The sequence below is a fragment of the Otolemur garnettii genome, unplaced genomic scaffold (assembly GCF_000181295.1).
Source record: "Otolemur garnettii isolate 467f Iridium unplaced genomic scaffold, OtoGar3 scaffold00046, whole genome shotgun sequence".
Lineage (NCBI taxonomy): Eukaryota > Metazoa > Chordata > Mammalia > Primates > Galagidae > Otolemur > Otolemur garnettii.
Window position 1 is genome coordinate 9,326,621 of NW_003852441.1, and position 17,787 is coordinate 9,344,407.

General features: G+C 45.4%; 1 protein-coding gene and 1 non-coding gene across 2 annotated transcripts in view; both read left to right on the forward strand.

The window, feature by feature from the left end:
* The window catches only part of GAS7 (growth arrest specific 7), a 247,750-nt gene that overhangs the window by 142,988 nt on the left and 86,975 nt on the right, over positions 1 to 17,787 (forward strand). The window contains exon 2 of the mRNA XM_023513994.1: positions 4,783 to 4,903. Within this exon, the coding sequence (XP_023369762.1) occupies positions 4,783 to 4,903 (121 nt within the window). The remainder of the gene's footprint in view (positions 1 to 4,782; positions 4,904 to 17,787) is intronic.
* LOC111725692 lies at positions 11,084 to 11,190 on the forward strand. Its single transcript, XR_002773705.1, has one exon. It is a non-coding gene; the product is annotated as a U6 spliceosomal RNA (small nuclear RNA).

A 17,787-nucleotide genomic window follows, 5' to 3' on the forward strand; every position in this document is an offset into this window, starting at 1 on the left:
TGCTCACTTGGGGACTAACACAGGCAGGAGCTTCAGGCCTGAGTTGTCATCATCCTTAGGTGGGAGATGGGGTGCTGGGTGGTCCCAGCAAAGCCACAGAACTGATTTTGTGTGGCTAGGGGGAGATATAGCCTGACTTTAGATAACTGTAAGGAGGTCTCTAGAACAAAGCTCATATTTTAAAGCAGTTTGTTTTTACCATTTAATTAGATGTGCAATATGGGGCAAGCTGTCAAACCCTCTGAATCTCAGATTCCTTGTTTTAAAATGGGAATAAATGCCATCTGTGAGGCAGGCTTGTTGGAAAGATCAGCCAGTTGTCTAGAGCACCTGACCCAGTCTGTGGTGCACTGTAGACATGTGGAAACTGGTAAGTTATTATTGATGGGTACAAGTGGGGACCAATCTCAGATATTTCTTAAGTACCTGCTTCACTAGGGTTCTGAAATAGCCTAGAAGCTTCTTGATATTACATATGAAATAGGGCAATCGTGTATGTGTACACACACACACACACACACCTGTTTTGAGAGGCAGAAGATCCCATCACTTCCCTCAAACTAGAGGAAGGGCTTCCATATATAGTTGAACAGGTGGTCTACTGAACAAGGAAGCCCAGATGAGGGAGGAAGGAAAGGAATTGAAACCCAGCCTTTCACTTTTTCTGAGAAATGGCCCCTTTCAGAGGATGAGGCAGTGTTTTGTAATCCCCGCAAAGATACCCTGTGTGTTGGGGGAAGGATTTCTGAGTTGGAGGAAATCACTTTCATTTCCCTCCATCCCCCTGCTACCTCTGATCTTACTCCTTCTATGTGGGGTCCCCAACTCTCTGGACTTGTGTCACCTGTTTCTCCTTCCTATTCCCGTGGGAAAAAGCCGAAAAAACTGAACGAGAGAAGCCACAGGCCTAATGAAGGGAAGGGAAGGATTTAACTTGGAAGGAATCTAATCAGAAGAGTGAGTTTGGGAGAGACCTTAATTATTGGGTGGTTATTCGCACTGTATCTTCTTGATGACTGGGGGTGTGGGCAGCTCTGCCCAGGAGCTAGCTGTTCCTGCCCCTCCATGGCCACACAAGGCGAGGTAATGTTGGTGCTTTGGGGCTCTTAAGTGAGGGTTTAAAGGGGGGGAGTCTAACTTCTGTTTCCACCACATCTTGTTTAAAAAAGGTTTGTTTGTTTGTTTTTTTTTTTAATGTTCTGGTAAAAAACATAGAGCGTGAAAGTTTGCCATCAGTAGCGTTTATTCATTCACAATATTGTGACCTACTCTGTAGTTCCAGAACATCGTCATCACCCCAAGAGGAAAACCTCCACTGATTTCCCCCTCCCTCTGGTCCCTGGCAAGCATGAATCTATTTCTGTCTCGATGACTTTGCTCGTTCTGGGCATTTCATGTGGATGGAATCCCGCCATGTGCAACCTTTTATGTTTGGTTTCTTTCACTTAGTGTCATGTTTTCAAGGTTTATCTGTGTTACAATATGTGTCGGCTCTCCGTTTCTTTTTATTTCGGAATCATATTCCATTATACGGCTGCATTACATCTCGTTTATCCATTCATCCATCGATGGGCGTTCAGGTTGTTTTCACCATTTGGGCCATTATTACACCAGTTTTTGTTATAATATTAATTTGCAGTTTGGGGGCTCTAAACCCAGGTGTCTCCAATCTTTTTTAACACCCAATTTGTTTCCAGTCAGCCACCGGGAGGTCAGACCACAGCTGCCTTGGAATGTGGTGGCACAGAGCCGGGCCCAGGGCCATGGAGGAAGGGATACAGAGGCTGCCTTTGCCACTTTGGCCGAGTAAGAAAATCGGCCTGTTTGGTGCAGGTATCCTCCTTCTCCCCTCTTTTGGAACCTTGTGGCCCTCCCTAGTTCAGTACTGGGGTGCCTCCCACTTTCCGTAGGGCCCCACATTTCCTACTTGAGGGAGACTTCAGAGCGGTTATTGTATCTCCGGGACTGTCAGTGTCCTCACATGTTCTGACCCAACAAGATTAGCTAGAGTCATTCTAAAGAGCAAAGTGGCACGCGTCTGCGGAGAGGAGACGCGCATTGTGATTGTTCTTTCAGAGACAGGCACTGAGTATCAGAGGGTTTGGCTCACTCCTTCTCCCGTCTCTGTACAGAGTGGTCTCCTCACTACCCGGCCTTCTCTCCAGAGTGCATTGGCCAACATCTTAAGGTATTAACCTCCCCAGCACATGTTTGCATTTAAAGTTGGGTGGTCCTGGAGACAGAAACCTCAGAGAAGTGACAGCGGATGGTGACATTTCAGATGGCAGTCATGGCGAGGCTGGGGTGGAAGTTAGTGTGCTTTTCTGAGTGTCAGAGCACTGTGGAAAGAGGCTGTGAAGCCCCCCTTCCATTGGGAACCCCATCCATCGAGCATTCTTGGGGACAGGCACTCTCCTAGGTGCAGGTTTATTATTAATCTCCCAAACATTTTCCACTACTGAGCTGAGGTACTCAGCCTTCACTTCACAGATGTGGCAATAGCCTGGCTGAGTCATTTGCCTGTGGTCACATGGCTACCAAGTGGCTGAGTCAGGACTGGAGCTGAGGCCACGGGAGCCTGAACCTATTTTCAGAGCGCCTGTGGGTTCCCTCTCTGTAGCCCACTTCTGGCCCTGTCAGTCTCTGGTCCTTCTTCATACTCTTTTACAGCTTCTCACTTACTCCCAGGTTATTTGGAGAAGCAATGGTATAGTCTCCCCATATTTGATTGAAGGAGAAACTAAAATTTTTCAGTCAAGGAGAGGGCACCTGGCATCTTCCCTTTCTGGTTCAAGAATGCTTCTCTCTTCGATAAACTCTTCTCTTGCTCCCCTCCATGCCCACCCCAAATCCCATCTCCTGTGCACACACATACACACACATGCATGGACACTTTGCTGATTATAAAGCTACAGGTATTTGCCTTTTGTTTTAGAGACAGAGTCTCACTCTTCTACCCTGGCTGGAGTGGCATCATCATAGCTCATAGCAACCTCAGACTCTTGAGCTCAAGTGATCCTCCTGCCTCAGCCTCCCGAGTAGCTGGGACTATAGGTGCCCGCTATAATGCCCAGCTAGTTTTTCTATTTTTAGCAGAGACAGGGTCTCATTCTTGCTCAGGTTGGTCTCGAACTCTTGACCTCAGGCGATTCACCTGCCTTGGCCTCCCAGAGTACTAGGATTACAGGCCTGAGCCATCTTACCTGGCCCAGGTATTTGTCTTCCATGGATTTTGGCCATCTTCCAGTCCTGGAAATGATAGAGCAGTATATGAGGCCCAGGTAAACCTGCACAGGTGTGTAATTGTGCTTAATGGATGAAATCTGCTAATGAAATGACAGCTTGGGAGCCCAGGGGGACACCAGCCTGGTGGCTGTCCACCTTGCCATGACCTGCTTGCTTAGAAGACAGTCTTCCCTACTGAATCAAAGAGGCACTACTCTTTACCAGAGCTGTCCAGGGTGTAGGGAAAAGCTTTTAATTAAGTTATGAAAATTCTCCATGAAACATACATTGCAACTACACAGAGGGCCAAAGGAGGACTGCATTTACCCAAAATCCCAGCAGTGGCTGGGGCTGGGATTTATTCTTTCCTTTCCTGCCAACCTTCAGGGCACCATGGAAAGCTGCCACACGTGGTTTTGCTGCCTTCAGAAAGCCTGGGAGCAGCCTGGGCACTGTCATGCTGCTCCCTTTCAATCTATTGTCCTGTCTTCCAAAGCAGGGGTTATCAGTGCACATGGCTGGGCCTTGCTGAGGACATTTGGGAGCTGATGACCTGGGCTGTTTCTGAACAAGCCCCGGCTGTGCTAAGAAATTCACAGTCACTTTCTCCATGGATCTCAGACTCTGATTCACATCGATTCACTTTCTTCAGAAGGCACAAGCGATCGTATAGTGATTGTGTGGTGATCATGTGGGCTAATTTGGACCCTCCAACATTTTAAAATGCTGTAGCTAATAACTTTTGTTTTTGTGTTTATTGGGGAAAATCTAGAGGGAAGAGATAGATAGAAAGGAAAGAATAAAAACTGCCTGTAATTCCACCTCCCAGGGGTCCCTGGTGTTTTAGCATCTATGTCTATGCTTAGTTTCTATATATGGTGTATTTTTCTCTGATTTTTTTTTACATGAAAAGTAATACTAGACATGATTAAAAGACTTAAGCTGCATGTAAGTGCATACAGTGAAAGTCAGTGTCTGTTCCGTCCCCGAGTCCTCACTCTTTTTGCCATAGTGATTTGGACACTTGCTGAGAAAAGCTCCATCCAGCAGTCCCCAGATTCTTGGGATGGTGGTAGAATGTTTGCATCTCACTGCGGTGACTTGCTCGAACTTCTCGGGCCAGGCGTACACAGCAGGCCGCGGCTGGTTGGCTGCTGTACTCGATGGTCCCTGGAATTTCAGTCTTCAGATTCCACAATGGAAGATGGTCAGAGGGACTGGGTCCCTGCAAAGAGCTGCAGCTCTGCGAAGATTTTCTAGGGGGGCTGACAATAGGAGAGCCCAGCTCTGTTAGGCGCCCGGCATTTCCCTCTGTGCTCCCAGGAAAGCTGACCTCTGTGCAGTGGCTCTGAAGGCACAGATGCCTCTCACCCCTTATGCTCCTGAGATCACACGTGTGTGGCTGGTGACCTCCCCTTGAGGGGGAGGGGCCTCTGGGTCACAGACTGTACAATGTTCAGCTATTCTGGGGTGACTTCACAAACCCCTGACTTCCTGGTTTTAAAAACACTTTCAAAAATGCCAGATGGATGTGACCTTCTCTTTCCTCCCCAACAGAAGCCTGGAATGGTACCCCCTCCGCCAGGAGAAGAAAGCCAGACCGTCGTCCTTCCACCTGGCTGGCAAAGCTACCTGTCCCCACAGGGCCGTCGCTACTATGTCAACACGACCACCAATGGTGAGTCCTGTCGAGGGCACACCCTGCCTCAGCCCCTGGCAGCTGTTTTCCTCTCCCTGCCCGCCCCTCTGTTCTAGAGCTCTTTCTATGTCCAGGGACTGCAGCAGAGTCCTGCTGTCCCCACAGCATTAAGTGGCAAGGGGTCCCAGTCTGGGTCTGTGGTCCTGGGAGTATCTTCAGAGGGAAGGCTATGTCCTTCGAGGCTTGGTCACCCTTGGAAACTCACATCACTTTGGGCATCTTTGTCAAGTACTGTCTCATTGTCTGGGGCTGGGTTTTTTCAAAGGGGATTTCAAAAGGTTGTAGGGTTAACAGTTGCTTTAAATCGAGTTAACCAGATGAAACCACTGCATGGTTGGTTGGAACTTTGTATGTACTCAAGGTACTGAAGCTCTGAATCCGGGAATGCAAATGTGAGGCTTCCCAAATGTGAGCCCGACATCTTTTTTTCTTTCCTGGAGTATCTCACTTGCTGGTATTTCTTGGAATATTCGCTGGGAGATGTTGGGGCTACTTACAGATTATTTATCACGTCAGACAGCACAGGTTCCACGTGCATATTTGAGTTGAGCAGGACCACACCTCAGTGCTTGAAATTATTGTGGATTTCTCAGGCTCTCAGATAACTCAGGATCCTCAGAAATAGGCTGGAGATGGCATACATAAAAGGGAGCGTACAGTGTCTCTAGCAAGTCAGGTTTCTAGAGAGCTGAGCTGGGCAATCTGTTGTGGCTGTGGTCTTGGGCCAGGCAGGCAAACCAGCTAACTGCCTGATGCCTTCACCTCCATGACTCCCCAAGGGAATTGCCATGAGAAAACTGAGAGGATTAAAACCATGGAAAGATGGATTTGGTAGGAATCGTAGGCATATATGCCAAGACAGGACATAAAATTCTACCCCAATCCACCTGCTGGCTCAGCCTTGGCCTCTCTCTTCTCTGGCCTGGGTCCATCTGACTTCATGGCCACCTCTTCATACACAAGGGGATCGTTACTATGTCTTATGATTACAGTTCTGCCAGGGAAGGGGGCCTGATAACAGGAGAGCCAGCTGTGGGTTAGCAGAGACACAAAGAAGGCAGCTGACAGCTGCCGCTCTGGGTGACTGGCTTCTTCACATCCCCTGGCAACCTGACCTTCTGTGGGCTCAGAAGGGGTGGTCTAGTTGAAGGGGTAACAGAGTTTCTAGGAAAAGTGAAGTGGAACTATTTCTGACCATTCTAGCCTTGCGCTTCCTCAAAACAAACACATGTGCAGTTTTGTACTGTTATCAGAGCTCTGAAGTTTCAGAGGAGAGTGTGTTCACATGCAGCACCCCAGCTGCAATCTGCAAAATGCAGAATTTGGACCATAGGATCCTGAGATCATCAAGAATTGGGATTCAATCCTGTCCTGAATTAGCTACTCTGTCGCAAAAGGGTGGGGGGCGGGGAGGGGGGGGAGAAGTGCTTTCTAAAAGTAGCATCTTTTTAAAAACATCTTTAAAAATACTTTTTTAAAATGAGAGAATAATATATTTTCAGGTTAAGACTGTACTGTCGTGGCATGGAAGCAGCCACAGATGACATGTAAACAGATGTTGCTGTGAGCCAATTAAACTTTATTTATGAATACCAAAATGTGAACTCCCAATAAATTTTACATGATACGAAATATCATTCTTCTTTTCATTCTTTTTAAATCATCTGATGATATAAAAGATGATCTCCGTTGACCAGTCCACTGAGCCATGTGATATCAGGGGATGAGCTGGGCTGGCCCGTGGGCCGTAGTTTCGTGCTGTTCGGAGTCACCTGTCAGCTCCAGGAGGACTGACACTAGTTAGCCTTCCTCTCTTTTTCTTTTATCCTAAGGGCAATTCCCGTTTCTTGGTCTTACATTCTAGATACATGCCAGTGTTGTCCATTAGTTGTTTGATTCATCGTTTATCTGTTTACTGATTGAATCATTCATTCAGCACATACTTTATTGAGCCTCAAATGTGTACCAGGCGGAGTGCATGCTGGATGCTGGAGACAGAATAAGAAAAAAGCAACTCTCACCTGCAAATGCTTAACTTCTTGTAGCAGAAGCAGGTTTTAACTGAACATGAGAAGGGCTATGAAGGAGAAGACCAGGGTGCTGTAAGGGCACAAAAATCCCTGGGGAGTCAGGGTGGGCTTCCCGAGGAGGTGGTACCTTTCTGCTGCATGGGAAGGACCAGGAAGGGGTAGAGGATGGTGAAGAGTTAGTCATGTGTAGAGGCATCTTGCAGGCCTCGAACGTTGTATTGGGGGTTTTTGTCTGTGGTCTGAGGAGAGGGAAGCAGCTGTCTTTCTGCCTTCCCTCTGGAATCCTTTCTTAGATCTGTTTTTGTTTGGCCGCTGGGGTGTTTTTAAGATTTTTGAACCTGCCTTTTGGCAGGAAAAAGTGTCTATCAGAATAGCCACTCATTCTTCTCTTGCCTCCTGACTCCTGGGGGCTTCTGAGCTCGTGCCTCCTTGCTGCTGGGCTGGCAGCATGCACCTTTTTGCCTCAATCCTCGCTGAAGCCCTACTTGCCTCCCCTCTCCAGCCGCACTGCCCAGGAACTGTGGGCTTTGTTCTAAGTGGGCCACTCCTCTCTGCCTCTCCATCTGTCTGCCTTTCTTCTAAGTACGTCCACTTTCCCTCCTTTAATCTCTCATCTCTCCTTTCCCAGAGAGCACTTGGGGGTAATAGGGTTTCTGTCCCCGTTTTTATACCACATACACATATAACCAGTAGAAGTCTGATTTACATTTGTATTACCTTGCTCTGGCTAAGCTGCTCATTTTCACATCCATTTAGGATTTTATGGATGAGGGTGTCACAGTGCCGGCCACCATGGCAGGCTCTGGGGATACAAAATCAAACAAGACACCATCTCTGCTTGCAGAGACCACAGTTCTAATGGGGCCAGAGAAACATAAACCTGTAAGTGTTACAGATATTAAGGTGGAGAGCTGGAGGCTCAGGGGAGGGTGGTCAGCTCTATCTGGGCATCCAACGAGTCTTTGAGGAGGGCCTGGGTTTCAGCGTGAGTGTAGGCAAGGCAGCAGGAGAAAGGCTGATGGGTGTGTTCTTTGGGATTGGTAAGGGATAGAGGTGAGAGAGATCAGGGATCTGATCTACAGAAGGCCCCTGGAGGCATTTTGAGGGGTCAGATCCTTATCCTGTGGGCAGTGACATGACATGATCAGAATACTGTGGCCAGGTTGCTTGTGCAGCAGAGTGACAGCGTTAAGGCCAATAAGCATGGAGCCCGACAGACTAAATGAGAACAGAAATAATGAGGTCAAACTCTACTTCTACAGCAGCGGCTGGAGTGGAGGAGGTAGAATCTGTCAGGCAGGATGTGGCAAGTCGGGGATAGGGAATGCTCAGATTCCTCCCAGTTTCCTGCCTCGTGTGATGGAGCCATGCAGTGAGAATAGGGGATACAGGTGCAGAAGGGAGAAAATGAGGCTGTGTTGAGAGTCTGGTCCTTGAGGGACATTCAGATGGTTAGTACGTTCAGGGGACATCTGGGCTAGACATGGGAGCTTGGGGAGCATGTGGTACAGGGCTTGGCTTGCAGAGAGCAGAGTGGATTTCACGCCTGCTTGCCCCCTCGTGCAGTGAGCAGCCTGCACAACCACACACGGCAGTCCAGGATGTGCATTTCATCAGCATGAAGATGAAGCCCTGAGGATGGCGAAGATCACCCAGGCCATGCCTGTGGGAGGGAGCCTTGCAGCACAAAGTTTAAGGGAGTAACCAAGGAGACTTTCAAGGAATTTTCTGAGTTCCAAGGAACTAGGAGGTGGTAGTATCATGAAAAGCAAAGGAGAAAAGATCAGCAAGGAGGGGTAGTGAGAGGCAGACTGAAATATAGAACAGATTTGTGGTTGGGGTGATACTTTAAATCAATGGGGAAAGCACGACTTATTTAGTAAATGGTGTTGGGCCAGATGGCTAGCAGGAAGTTTCAGTGGGTGAGTTAATGCAATAATGCCATTGCTTTTGTGTAAACTCACCAACGCCGTCAGAGCATGTTCTGTGAGACTCGGGAAGTCCCCATCTAACATATTCCCCCATAGCTTGTGGCTCTTCAGGGGATTTCATCATGTAAAGTGGCCTTTAGTTCAGCTCCAGGAACTCCTGAGGTTCTGGTATCAGGAAATTGCTTGTCCTGTGCTCTCTAGGAAAGTGCTCCATTGCCACTAAAAAGTTGCCTCTGTTGCTAAAAGTTAGGGTTGTGATTAGTTCATGAATCACATTGACAATCACTGTTAACAGCCTCCCCCATCCAGGGACAGTGTTAAGGGGACTGTTGTAGACTGTGCAGGCTGCTCTGAAAAAATACAATAGGCTGGGTGATTTATAAACAACAGAATTGGTGTTGCTCATAGTTCTGGAAGCCAGAGGTTCAGGATCTAGGTACCAGCAGATTTGGTGTCTGGCAGGGGTTTGCTTTCAGGTTCATAGAGGGCTGTCTTCTCTCCATTCATTTCCACATCATGGAAGATGGAAAACAAGCTCCCTTGGGCCTCTTTAATAGGGGTCCTGATCCCATGAGGGTTATCATGAACTAATCACCCACTAAAGTCCCTTCCTCTTAGCACTATCACATTGGAAAGTACGTTTCAACCCATGAATTTGGGAAGGAATAAACTTTCACAGTGTAGCCTGTGAATGATGATTATATCTTAGATACAACACAACATGGTTTGTTCCATTTACCATTGAAAAGCCAGGTGTGTGTGGTTATTCACTTTGAACAGTGATCTGTTCACAGATATTCAAGTGCTCTTTGGAGAGATGCCAACCTTTTAGATATTATTTAGGAAACATAATTTTACCATTTGAATATTATAGGGGTATTTGAAGCCAGTCTTGAAGTTCAAGATTAGTTTCGTTTAATGTATGATTAATATTTTACCTCTTCTTAAATCTTTGTACACTCTACAGCTTTTATTTTTAAAGAAAAAAAGTCATATGAGGTGGTATCTTAGCCCTTTTTGCTAGAGAGCAGAGCTTGAGGCAAGGGTTAAGTGTTAACACCTTATTCAGGAGGTGTCATCCCAGAGCCGTGAGGGGAATATGGAGGAGAAAGGAGGACAAGCAAGATGCCAGGTGATGCTGGTCAGTGTTTGACGTGAAATGCAGAGAGACTCAGCAGTTCACTCAGCAGCTGAGTACATTTTTTGAGAATGGTTGCAAGGAGGAGTCATGGCTTGGAGTAGTCCATAGAGAAGCAGAGATGCTTTTTCTGCTCACCTCCCTCTTGTCATCTACTTCCTACTGGCCAAGCTTTGATTCCTTAGAGAACTATTTTCCTGCATTTCAAGGTTGTATCATCTGACTCCCAGCAGCCTCTCAGAAAGCCTGATTCCATCCCTGGGAGAGTGATGCTTCACTGAAGCTCAAGGTGGGTGGTCAACAGAGCATGAGTGACACACCATCCGAAATAGAAGGTGGCTGATGAGGAAAGCCCAAAGCAGAGACTCTTCTAGAACTGAGTCCTGTGGGACATGTTTGTCTCCAGTGTCATACTTTGAAGCCTTGACCATTCATTAAAGTAGGTTTCAGTGACTGGTGACTCTTACTTGATAGTCATCCTAGGGAGAACCTTCCAAATCATCTAACACAGGGGTTGGCAAACTATAGCCCACAGGCCAAGTTCAACTCACAGCCTATTTCAGTAACTAAAGCTCTGTTGAAGCACAGATGTTCCCTTCTGTTTATGTATCACCTACAGCTGGTTTTGCAACTGGGATGGCAAAGTTGCATATGGATGGTACCCAAATTAGAATGGCCAGTTGATGTTTTCAACTTTACAATGGCACAGAAAAGATACACATTCAATAAATGACATGAGATCATCAACACTTTATTACAGAACAGGCTTTGTGTTAAATGATTTTGCCAGATTGTAGGTGAATGGATATATTCTGAGCACATTTAAGGTAAGCTAGGCTAAGCAGTGATGTTCAGTAGAATAGAATAGATATATTAAATGCAGTTTCAAGTTAGGCTATTTTCAACTTATGATGGACTCATCAAGAGATGTAATCCTATCATAAGATGAGTGGTATCTGTGGTTGCAGCAGGGACCATGTGGCCAATAAAACTAAAACTATTTACAACCTAATCCTTAACAGAAAATGTTTGATGATGTCTGGTGTAAAAACTAGACCCTGTGCTCACTTTGGCAGCACATATACTAAGATTGGAACGATACAGAGAAGATTAGCACGGCCCCTACGCAAGGATGACACGCAAATTCGTGAAGCGTTCCATATTAAAAAAAAAAAAAACTAGACCCCATTCATTTTACACATACGGAAATTGTGTCCCCATGTGGTAAAGGAACTGGCTCATAAATTCCACTCATAAGCCAAGCTATGACTGTCCCCAAAGCTTCTGAACTTTTCTTTTTTGCCTCAGTATTTGGAGGGATAGAGATGGGTGGTGGTCACTTAATTTAAAATAAGAATCACTGCGTTAACATCTGAAGTAACAATAATTTTTAAGGGAAACCTATTCATACATCCAGGAGAGCTGGGAATTGTTACTAAGCTTTTTCTTTCTTTCTTTTTTAAGGCTAGTCAAGTGAAGCCTTGAGAGTGGAAAGGAACAAAGGAATATGCAACTGGTTTTAAAGCTCTTTTAACAAAGAATCTGTCTATAATGTTTTATCATGTTTGTGAGTGAAGCTTAGAGGACTAAACCAGGATTTGAGCTTTTGGGTTCATTTGCCAAACAGTCATTTTCTTGATTTCTTGTTTTCATTTTTCTTTAAATGAGTGGATTTAACTTTATTACCCCCAGGAACTAATGTGAGTTTCTGAGTAAGTTTTCCAGTTGGGAAACTTCCTTTCATAAAGGATCCTTTAAGTTTTTCTTTGTAACAAACAATTGGATCCTTTTCTCTCTCCAAATAGAACAGTACAGGCCAGATAATTCCCTGTTAATAAAAGTTACCCTGAGAAGGTTCTACATCCCAAAACACCCATCTCTTTTCTTTTGTACATCTGTGTTAAGCAAATGTGAGACTGAAGATGTTTGTTTTGGTGCATTTGGTTGATAATATTAGGTATTGTATGTGTGTGTGTGAGAGAGAGAGAGAATGCCAGTGAATGTGCCAGCCTAATTTATATAAAGCCTAATTTTGGCTTTTTTTTTTCTTTAATGGATTCTTAATGGAAGGCCTTGAAGCTCACTATTCATCTGCTTCTGTGTGGGTTTTGTTTTCTCTTCCAAGGCATCCATTTGAATTCATTATATTTTGGTAACACTTAACACATAACACACCCCTCATTTTTCGCCAGTTTTTAAGACTAATAATCTCTTGTTTGTGGTAAATGCCAGGTGAGTTGCAGAGTTATTCACACTGCCAGTAAGTTGAAGACCCATACAAGTGAAAAGATGAACAAGACAGATTGTATTGTTTGCTCTATTCTAGGAAGTTGAGGTATTTTGCAAGGATTGCTTATTGGTAAACAGTGAGAGAATGTTCCTCATTGGCTGGTAAGTGGAGTCACTGATTAGCTGCAAGGGGTTTAGATACAGAAGTAGAACTGAAAGGAATGTGTGGAATATGACCCAGCTGTTCTACTCCTATGGGTACACCCAAGAGAACTGAAAACACATGTTCACCCAGACACCTGCCAGTCTGTTCAGAGTGGCATTATTCATAATGGCCAGAAACAACCCAAATGCCTTTCAGCTGATGAATGGATAAACCAAATGTGCTGCACCCATATAATGGAATATTATTCAGCCATAGAAAGGAATTTGCAGTGCTGATTGATACATGCTACAACGTGGATGAACCTTGAAAACGTCATGCTAAGTCAAAGAAGCTAAAACACAAAAAGCCACATATGAATAAAATGCCTGGGGTAGGAAAACTCGTGGAAGCAGAAAGCAGATTAGTGGTTGCCAGGGGCCAGGAGCAGGGGTGAAGGCAGAGTGACTGCTAATGGGCACATGGTTTCTTTCTGAGGCAGTGAAAATGCTCTAAAATTAGATAATGGTGAAGATTACACAGCTCTGTGAATATACTAAAAAAATACTGCATTGAATGCTTTTCAAGAGTGAATCTTACGGTATGTGGATTATATTGCAATAAAAGTGTTACTAAAAAGAGGCATGGTGTGTGACTTTGTGACTTTCTCGGCACCCTTCAGAAACCATCCTTCAGACCCCTTGTCTGGGGAGTCTTTCCCTTGATCTCCAGACGTTGGTGAACACTGGAAACGCCTATGGAGGGGAGTGTGTTAAAAAATACCAATACACAGGTCCCACCACAAAACTGTGGAATCAGAATCTGCTATTTAGAAGGAATAGAAATTTTGGGGGGCAAGACACGATTGTAAGAGGGACTTAACCTAACAAATTGCAATCAGTGTAACCTGTTTTTTTGTACCCTCAATGAATTCCCAACAAGAAAAAAAAAAAGAAACAATAGAAATTTTCACAGTATATTTTTAGGTGTTTTCTGGTAGGCATCAGCTATTTTTTACTTGCAAGGACATGATAACGATAAAATGGGTGGAGCCAGACCCAATGGATTGGATATTATAAAGTTGAAGAACAGTCTAAACCCAATTTTCTCTTACAGAAATGCAGCGAGAAGATTGAGTTTTCCTTAAAAAGTGAACATGCATTATAGTCCCAAGGTTAAAGGTTATATAACCATAAATTTTTGTGAAATATCGTGGAAGAAATACTTGGAAACAAATAACTCAGTTTTATGATGACAGGATTTAGCATGAGTATAAAACTGCCAAGAAAGGTCCTTCACTGGCCTAATGTTTGTATTCTTAAGCATGGTCCGGGTAGCTGACTTGTGTCTATTTCCTGGCCTTTATTCTTATCTGTATAACAAGATGTAGTGGCAGGTCTTCTAATTCCAAAGTGTTTGAGTCAAAAGCTTACAAATTGCTTTGATCTCAGCATTTTTGCTATTTAAAAATAAAAGCACTCATGCCCTCCGGTTTCCACTTCATTTCTAGGCAAGGCTAGGTCAAAGAGTTGGAGGCTTCTTCTTTTCATTTTTCCGTCCAGCCCAGCATGCTGGCATCTGGGTCAGATGAGCAGCATCTTTGCCTCCGAGGAACTTAACTTGGAGGAGCTGTAAAGTGTCTTCTTTTGTTTTTCTCTTCCCCACAGCTTTTAAGACTGGGATGTCCCAGCTCACCTCTACTTTGGTTGGGAAGTGTGTGCCAGTGAGTAATCACTGTCCCTTCACCATTCATTACGCTACAGAATCCACTGGGGTCTGAGAGAATAAGGGAGCATCCTTGTAAAGAGGGAGATTGATCAATACTTGTAAATAATAATAATACTATTGTATTGAGATGGAGTTTTGCTACGCTGGTCAGGAGGGTCTCAATCTCCTGGCCATAAGCCATCCTCCCATCTCAGCCTCCCGAGTAGCTGAGACTACAGGCTTACACCACCACATCCCGCAGTATTTGTTAATTAAGAACAAAAGGAAGTTCAGGCCATCAGAATTGTATACCCATAAGTTATGGCATTTGCTTGGTTTGAAATCTTTTTATTAAACTCTATTGACCTTCATTGGTATGTGCCTGTAATCCCAGCTACTCGGGAGGCAGAGGTGGGAGGATCACTTGAGTCCAACTATTCAAGATCAGCCCGGGCAACATAGGAAGACCTCCTCTTAATTTAAAGAAAAATTAAAAAATAAAGCCTAACTGATCTGTGATGACTGCATTCCTAGGAAAATGGCATTATAATGTCTTGGAATGGGGAGGATGAGGGAGGTGACACAGGCTGGATCGGGCCGTCTGGAATCTGGGTGAGCTGTCCTGTGAAGAGAAAGGTAGAGTCGATGTCACATGCCTTTAAGCTGGAGACTGTTCATAAAAGCATTTTATCTGTGTAGACAGTGCTTAAACATGTTCAATTAGTTGCCAAATTGAACAATTAGAAGGTTTTTAATAAATATCTAGATACCTGTTGTCTTTCAAAAAATCGTGAAAGCCCTGCCTTCCTGCCTGAATACACAGGATGGAGCCAAAGTTGCCACTGCTTTTTATTTTTCTTTTATTACTTAGTTGAGCTTTGTGCATGTCTTTTCTGTGTTTAGCTCTGTGGGTGAGTTTTGACTGTGTTCAGAGGGAGCCCTGTGGCTTTGCATCATGTATGGCAGGTGAGAGGTGATGTCACATACAAGGTCAGGGAGATATTTTGTGAGTGCACTTGGACATGGGAGATTATGAAAGGGGACCAAGCAAGAGAATAAAAAATCTAGCATGATACAATTCATTGGCCAACAATTATGGAACATTAGTTTTAAGAGGAACCTTAAAAAACTCATCCCCCTTTCTGTCCCTTTCCCAGCACTTTGATGTGAGTCTAACAGGTTGGCATTGCTGTTCCGTGGCTCATGTGAGGTTTGTGTGTGGAGTTGGGGGAGAGTGGGAGCCGGGGTTTGCAGCAAGACATTGGTGGCTACAGGGATGGGGAGTCAGGACAGAACCAGTATAGCTGTTAAAGAGATTAGGTCCCATCAAGCCAGCAAAACTCCTTGAGTAAGCAGAAATTACACGTAGGTTATGTTCTAATAGGTGAGTGGGCAAGGACCATGTGAATTGATTATCAGGCAACAAGTGTTTGCTAAATCCTTCCCTGTGTCCAGCTCTAATCATCCACTTGGATGGCTTTTTGCAGGGGTGGTGTGGGCAAACACAATGCAAATGGCTACACTTTGCAAAGAGGGAATGCTTCCTCAAGTGGGTATGAGATTGTGAAATGAGACTTTCCTTATAAGTTGGAGTCAATTTTCTCTCCTGCCTGAATATCCCTCTGAAAGTCCCTTCTGGCTCCAAAAGTGCTGAGATCATGAGTGGCAGCTGCAGCAGGCTTATCACCCACAACTGTTCGGGCCTGAGCCTCCGTGGGTAAAACTGGCATGATGTCCCCTGTTGATGGGATCTTTACTGTTGGAAGATCTTGGAGTGGGGTAGCAGCTTTTTGTTATTTCCATCCAAGTTAGTTTCCCAAGTTGGCAATACCAACTCATCCAAGAGGTGTGGGAGGAAGAAAACAGGGTGAGAAGTGAGTCATGCGAGGTGCCTGTGTTTACCACATGCCTGCTCCCCAGGAACCGTGTGCTGAACAGCGCAGAGTGGGGCGCGGAGACCCACGGTGGTCCTGTCATCCTTGGACGGCTCATGAGCTATGCTGTGCACAGAGTAGGCGCCCTAGAAATTTCTCTCGGATGAAGCTCTTGCTGGCTGTGGTTAATGCCCATCTGCATGTCCAAAGATACCGTCTGTCATCCCCAGAAGAAACAGCTCCTGTAACAGCAGTTGAGAGTTCAGGAATTTGTTGAGTGATCTAACATGGGGAGGGATTAGTGATGAGTATAGTGGAGTATAGGGTCCTGTTCCTTCCCCCAAACGTGGACCAGGCATTAACACTTTAGTGTCCAAATTGTGGGGCCATTGGTAAGTACCTAGGGACTGGGGGCACTTGTGTGAAGGAGGTCAGAACAGAAGCAGTTTTCCAACTAGTAACATTTTCATTATTTTAACAACCAACGGACTTTGGGTGAATACAGGTGGACCTGTGCTGTGGTTGGAGCTTAGCTGTCCTCTGCTCCCTGGCAGTTTCTTTGCTGCCTCTCTGGGCCCTGCCAGACTCCTCCATTCCCTGCTGCCAGACCCTCAGACTCCTCTGTCTCTTATTTGTCCAGACTTTCTCACCCCTAGATCAACTTGAACGTGTTAGCTAGACCTCTATCTCAGCCACCACTGTGCCCAGCCAACTTCAGCCTTCTGCTTCCTGTTACTAGTTGGGTTGTGTCTCCCAAGAGATGTTGAAGTCCTGACTACCCCCAACCCCTGCCTGTGAACGTGACCTTATTGGGAAGTAAGGTAGTTGGCAACGATCAAGTTAGAATGAGCTCATACTAGAGCATGGTGGACCCTCATCCAATATAACAAGTCCTCACAACAAGGGAAAATACAGACTCAGGAACAGACCTGCAGGAAGGGAAGGTGAAGCAAAGGAGAGGGCCACCTGCAAGCCTCCAAATGCCTGAGGCCACCACAAGCTAGGGTGGAGATCTGGAACAGATTCAGATTCTTCCTCACAGTCTCTAGAGAAAACCAACCCTCTCAACACCTCCATGTTAGATTTCTGGTCTCCAAAACTGTGTGACAACAAATACATGGTGTTTAAGCCACCTGGTTTGGGGTCCTGTGTTATGGTGGCCCCTGGAGACTGATAGATTTCCCCCTTTCAGGGTAATAAGCCCCAGTGGTGTCCCTGGGCACTGCTAAGCCTAGCCAGTGGTACTTTGTTCTCCTTGATGCTGTAGGGAGGATGCTCTGTCCCCTGCACCTTGACACCTGGCACATGGCTCGTGTAGCATTAGCCGCAGGAGAGATGTTCACATTCCATTGCATTGCCAGGCTGTCTATGGATTATCTTGATGCCAGAATTATGGTACTTCCAACAGCACTGGTGTTGTTTTGTTTCGCTTTTTCTTTTTTGGTTCAAGCTGCAGAAAAGAGACACTTACAAAACAATTTATTTCCAAATATTTTTGCTCCTTCTCTTGGCCATTTCTGACCATACCTGAGAAGATTTGGCCAAGGTCTTAACTTCTTGTGGGCCTCTCAAGGATCCTGAAATCTCAATGCCCCCATCTCTAAAAGCAAGAGTTGGGCTAGTTCTGAAACCCTGTCAGGCTCTGTGTGTCCCCTCAATGGAACCCCCACCTCCCATCTGTCTGGCTTCTTGCTAGCCAGGTGCCCTCCCTTCCCACAATATGTCATCCTGTCACTTGGGGGGAGGCATTTGTTCATGGTGGTTTTTCCTTAGGATGGAAGTAAGGAGGCTTTTATTTTTATTTTTTTTTTT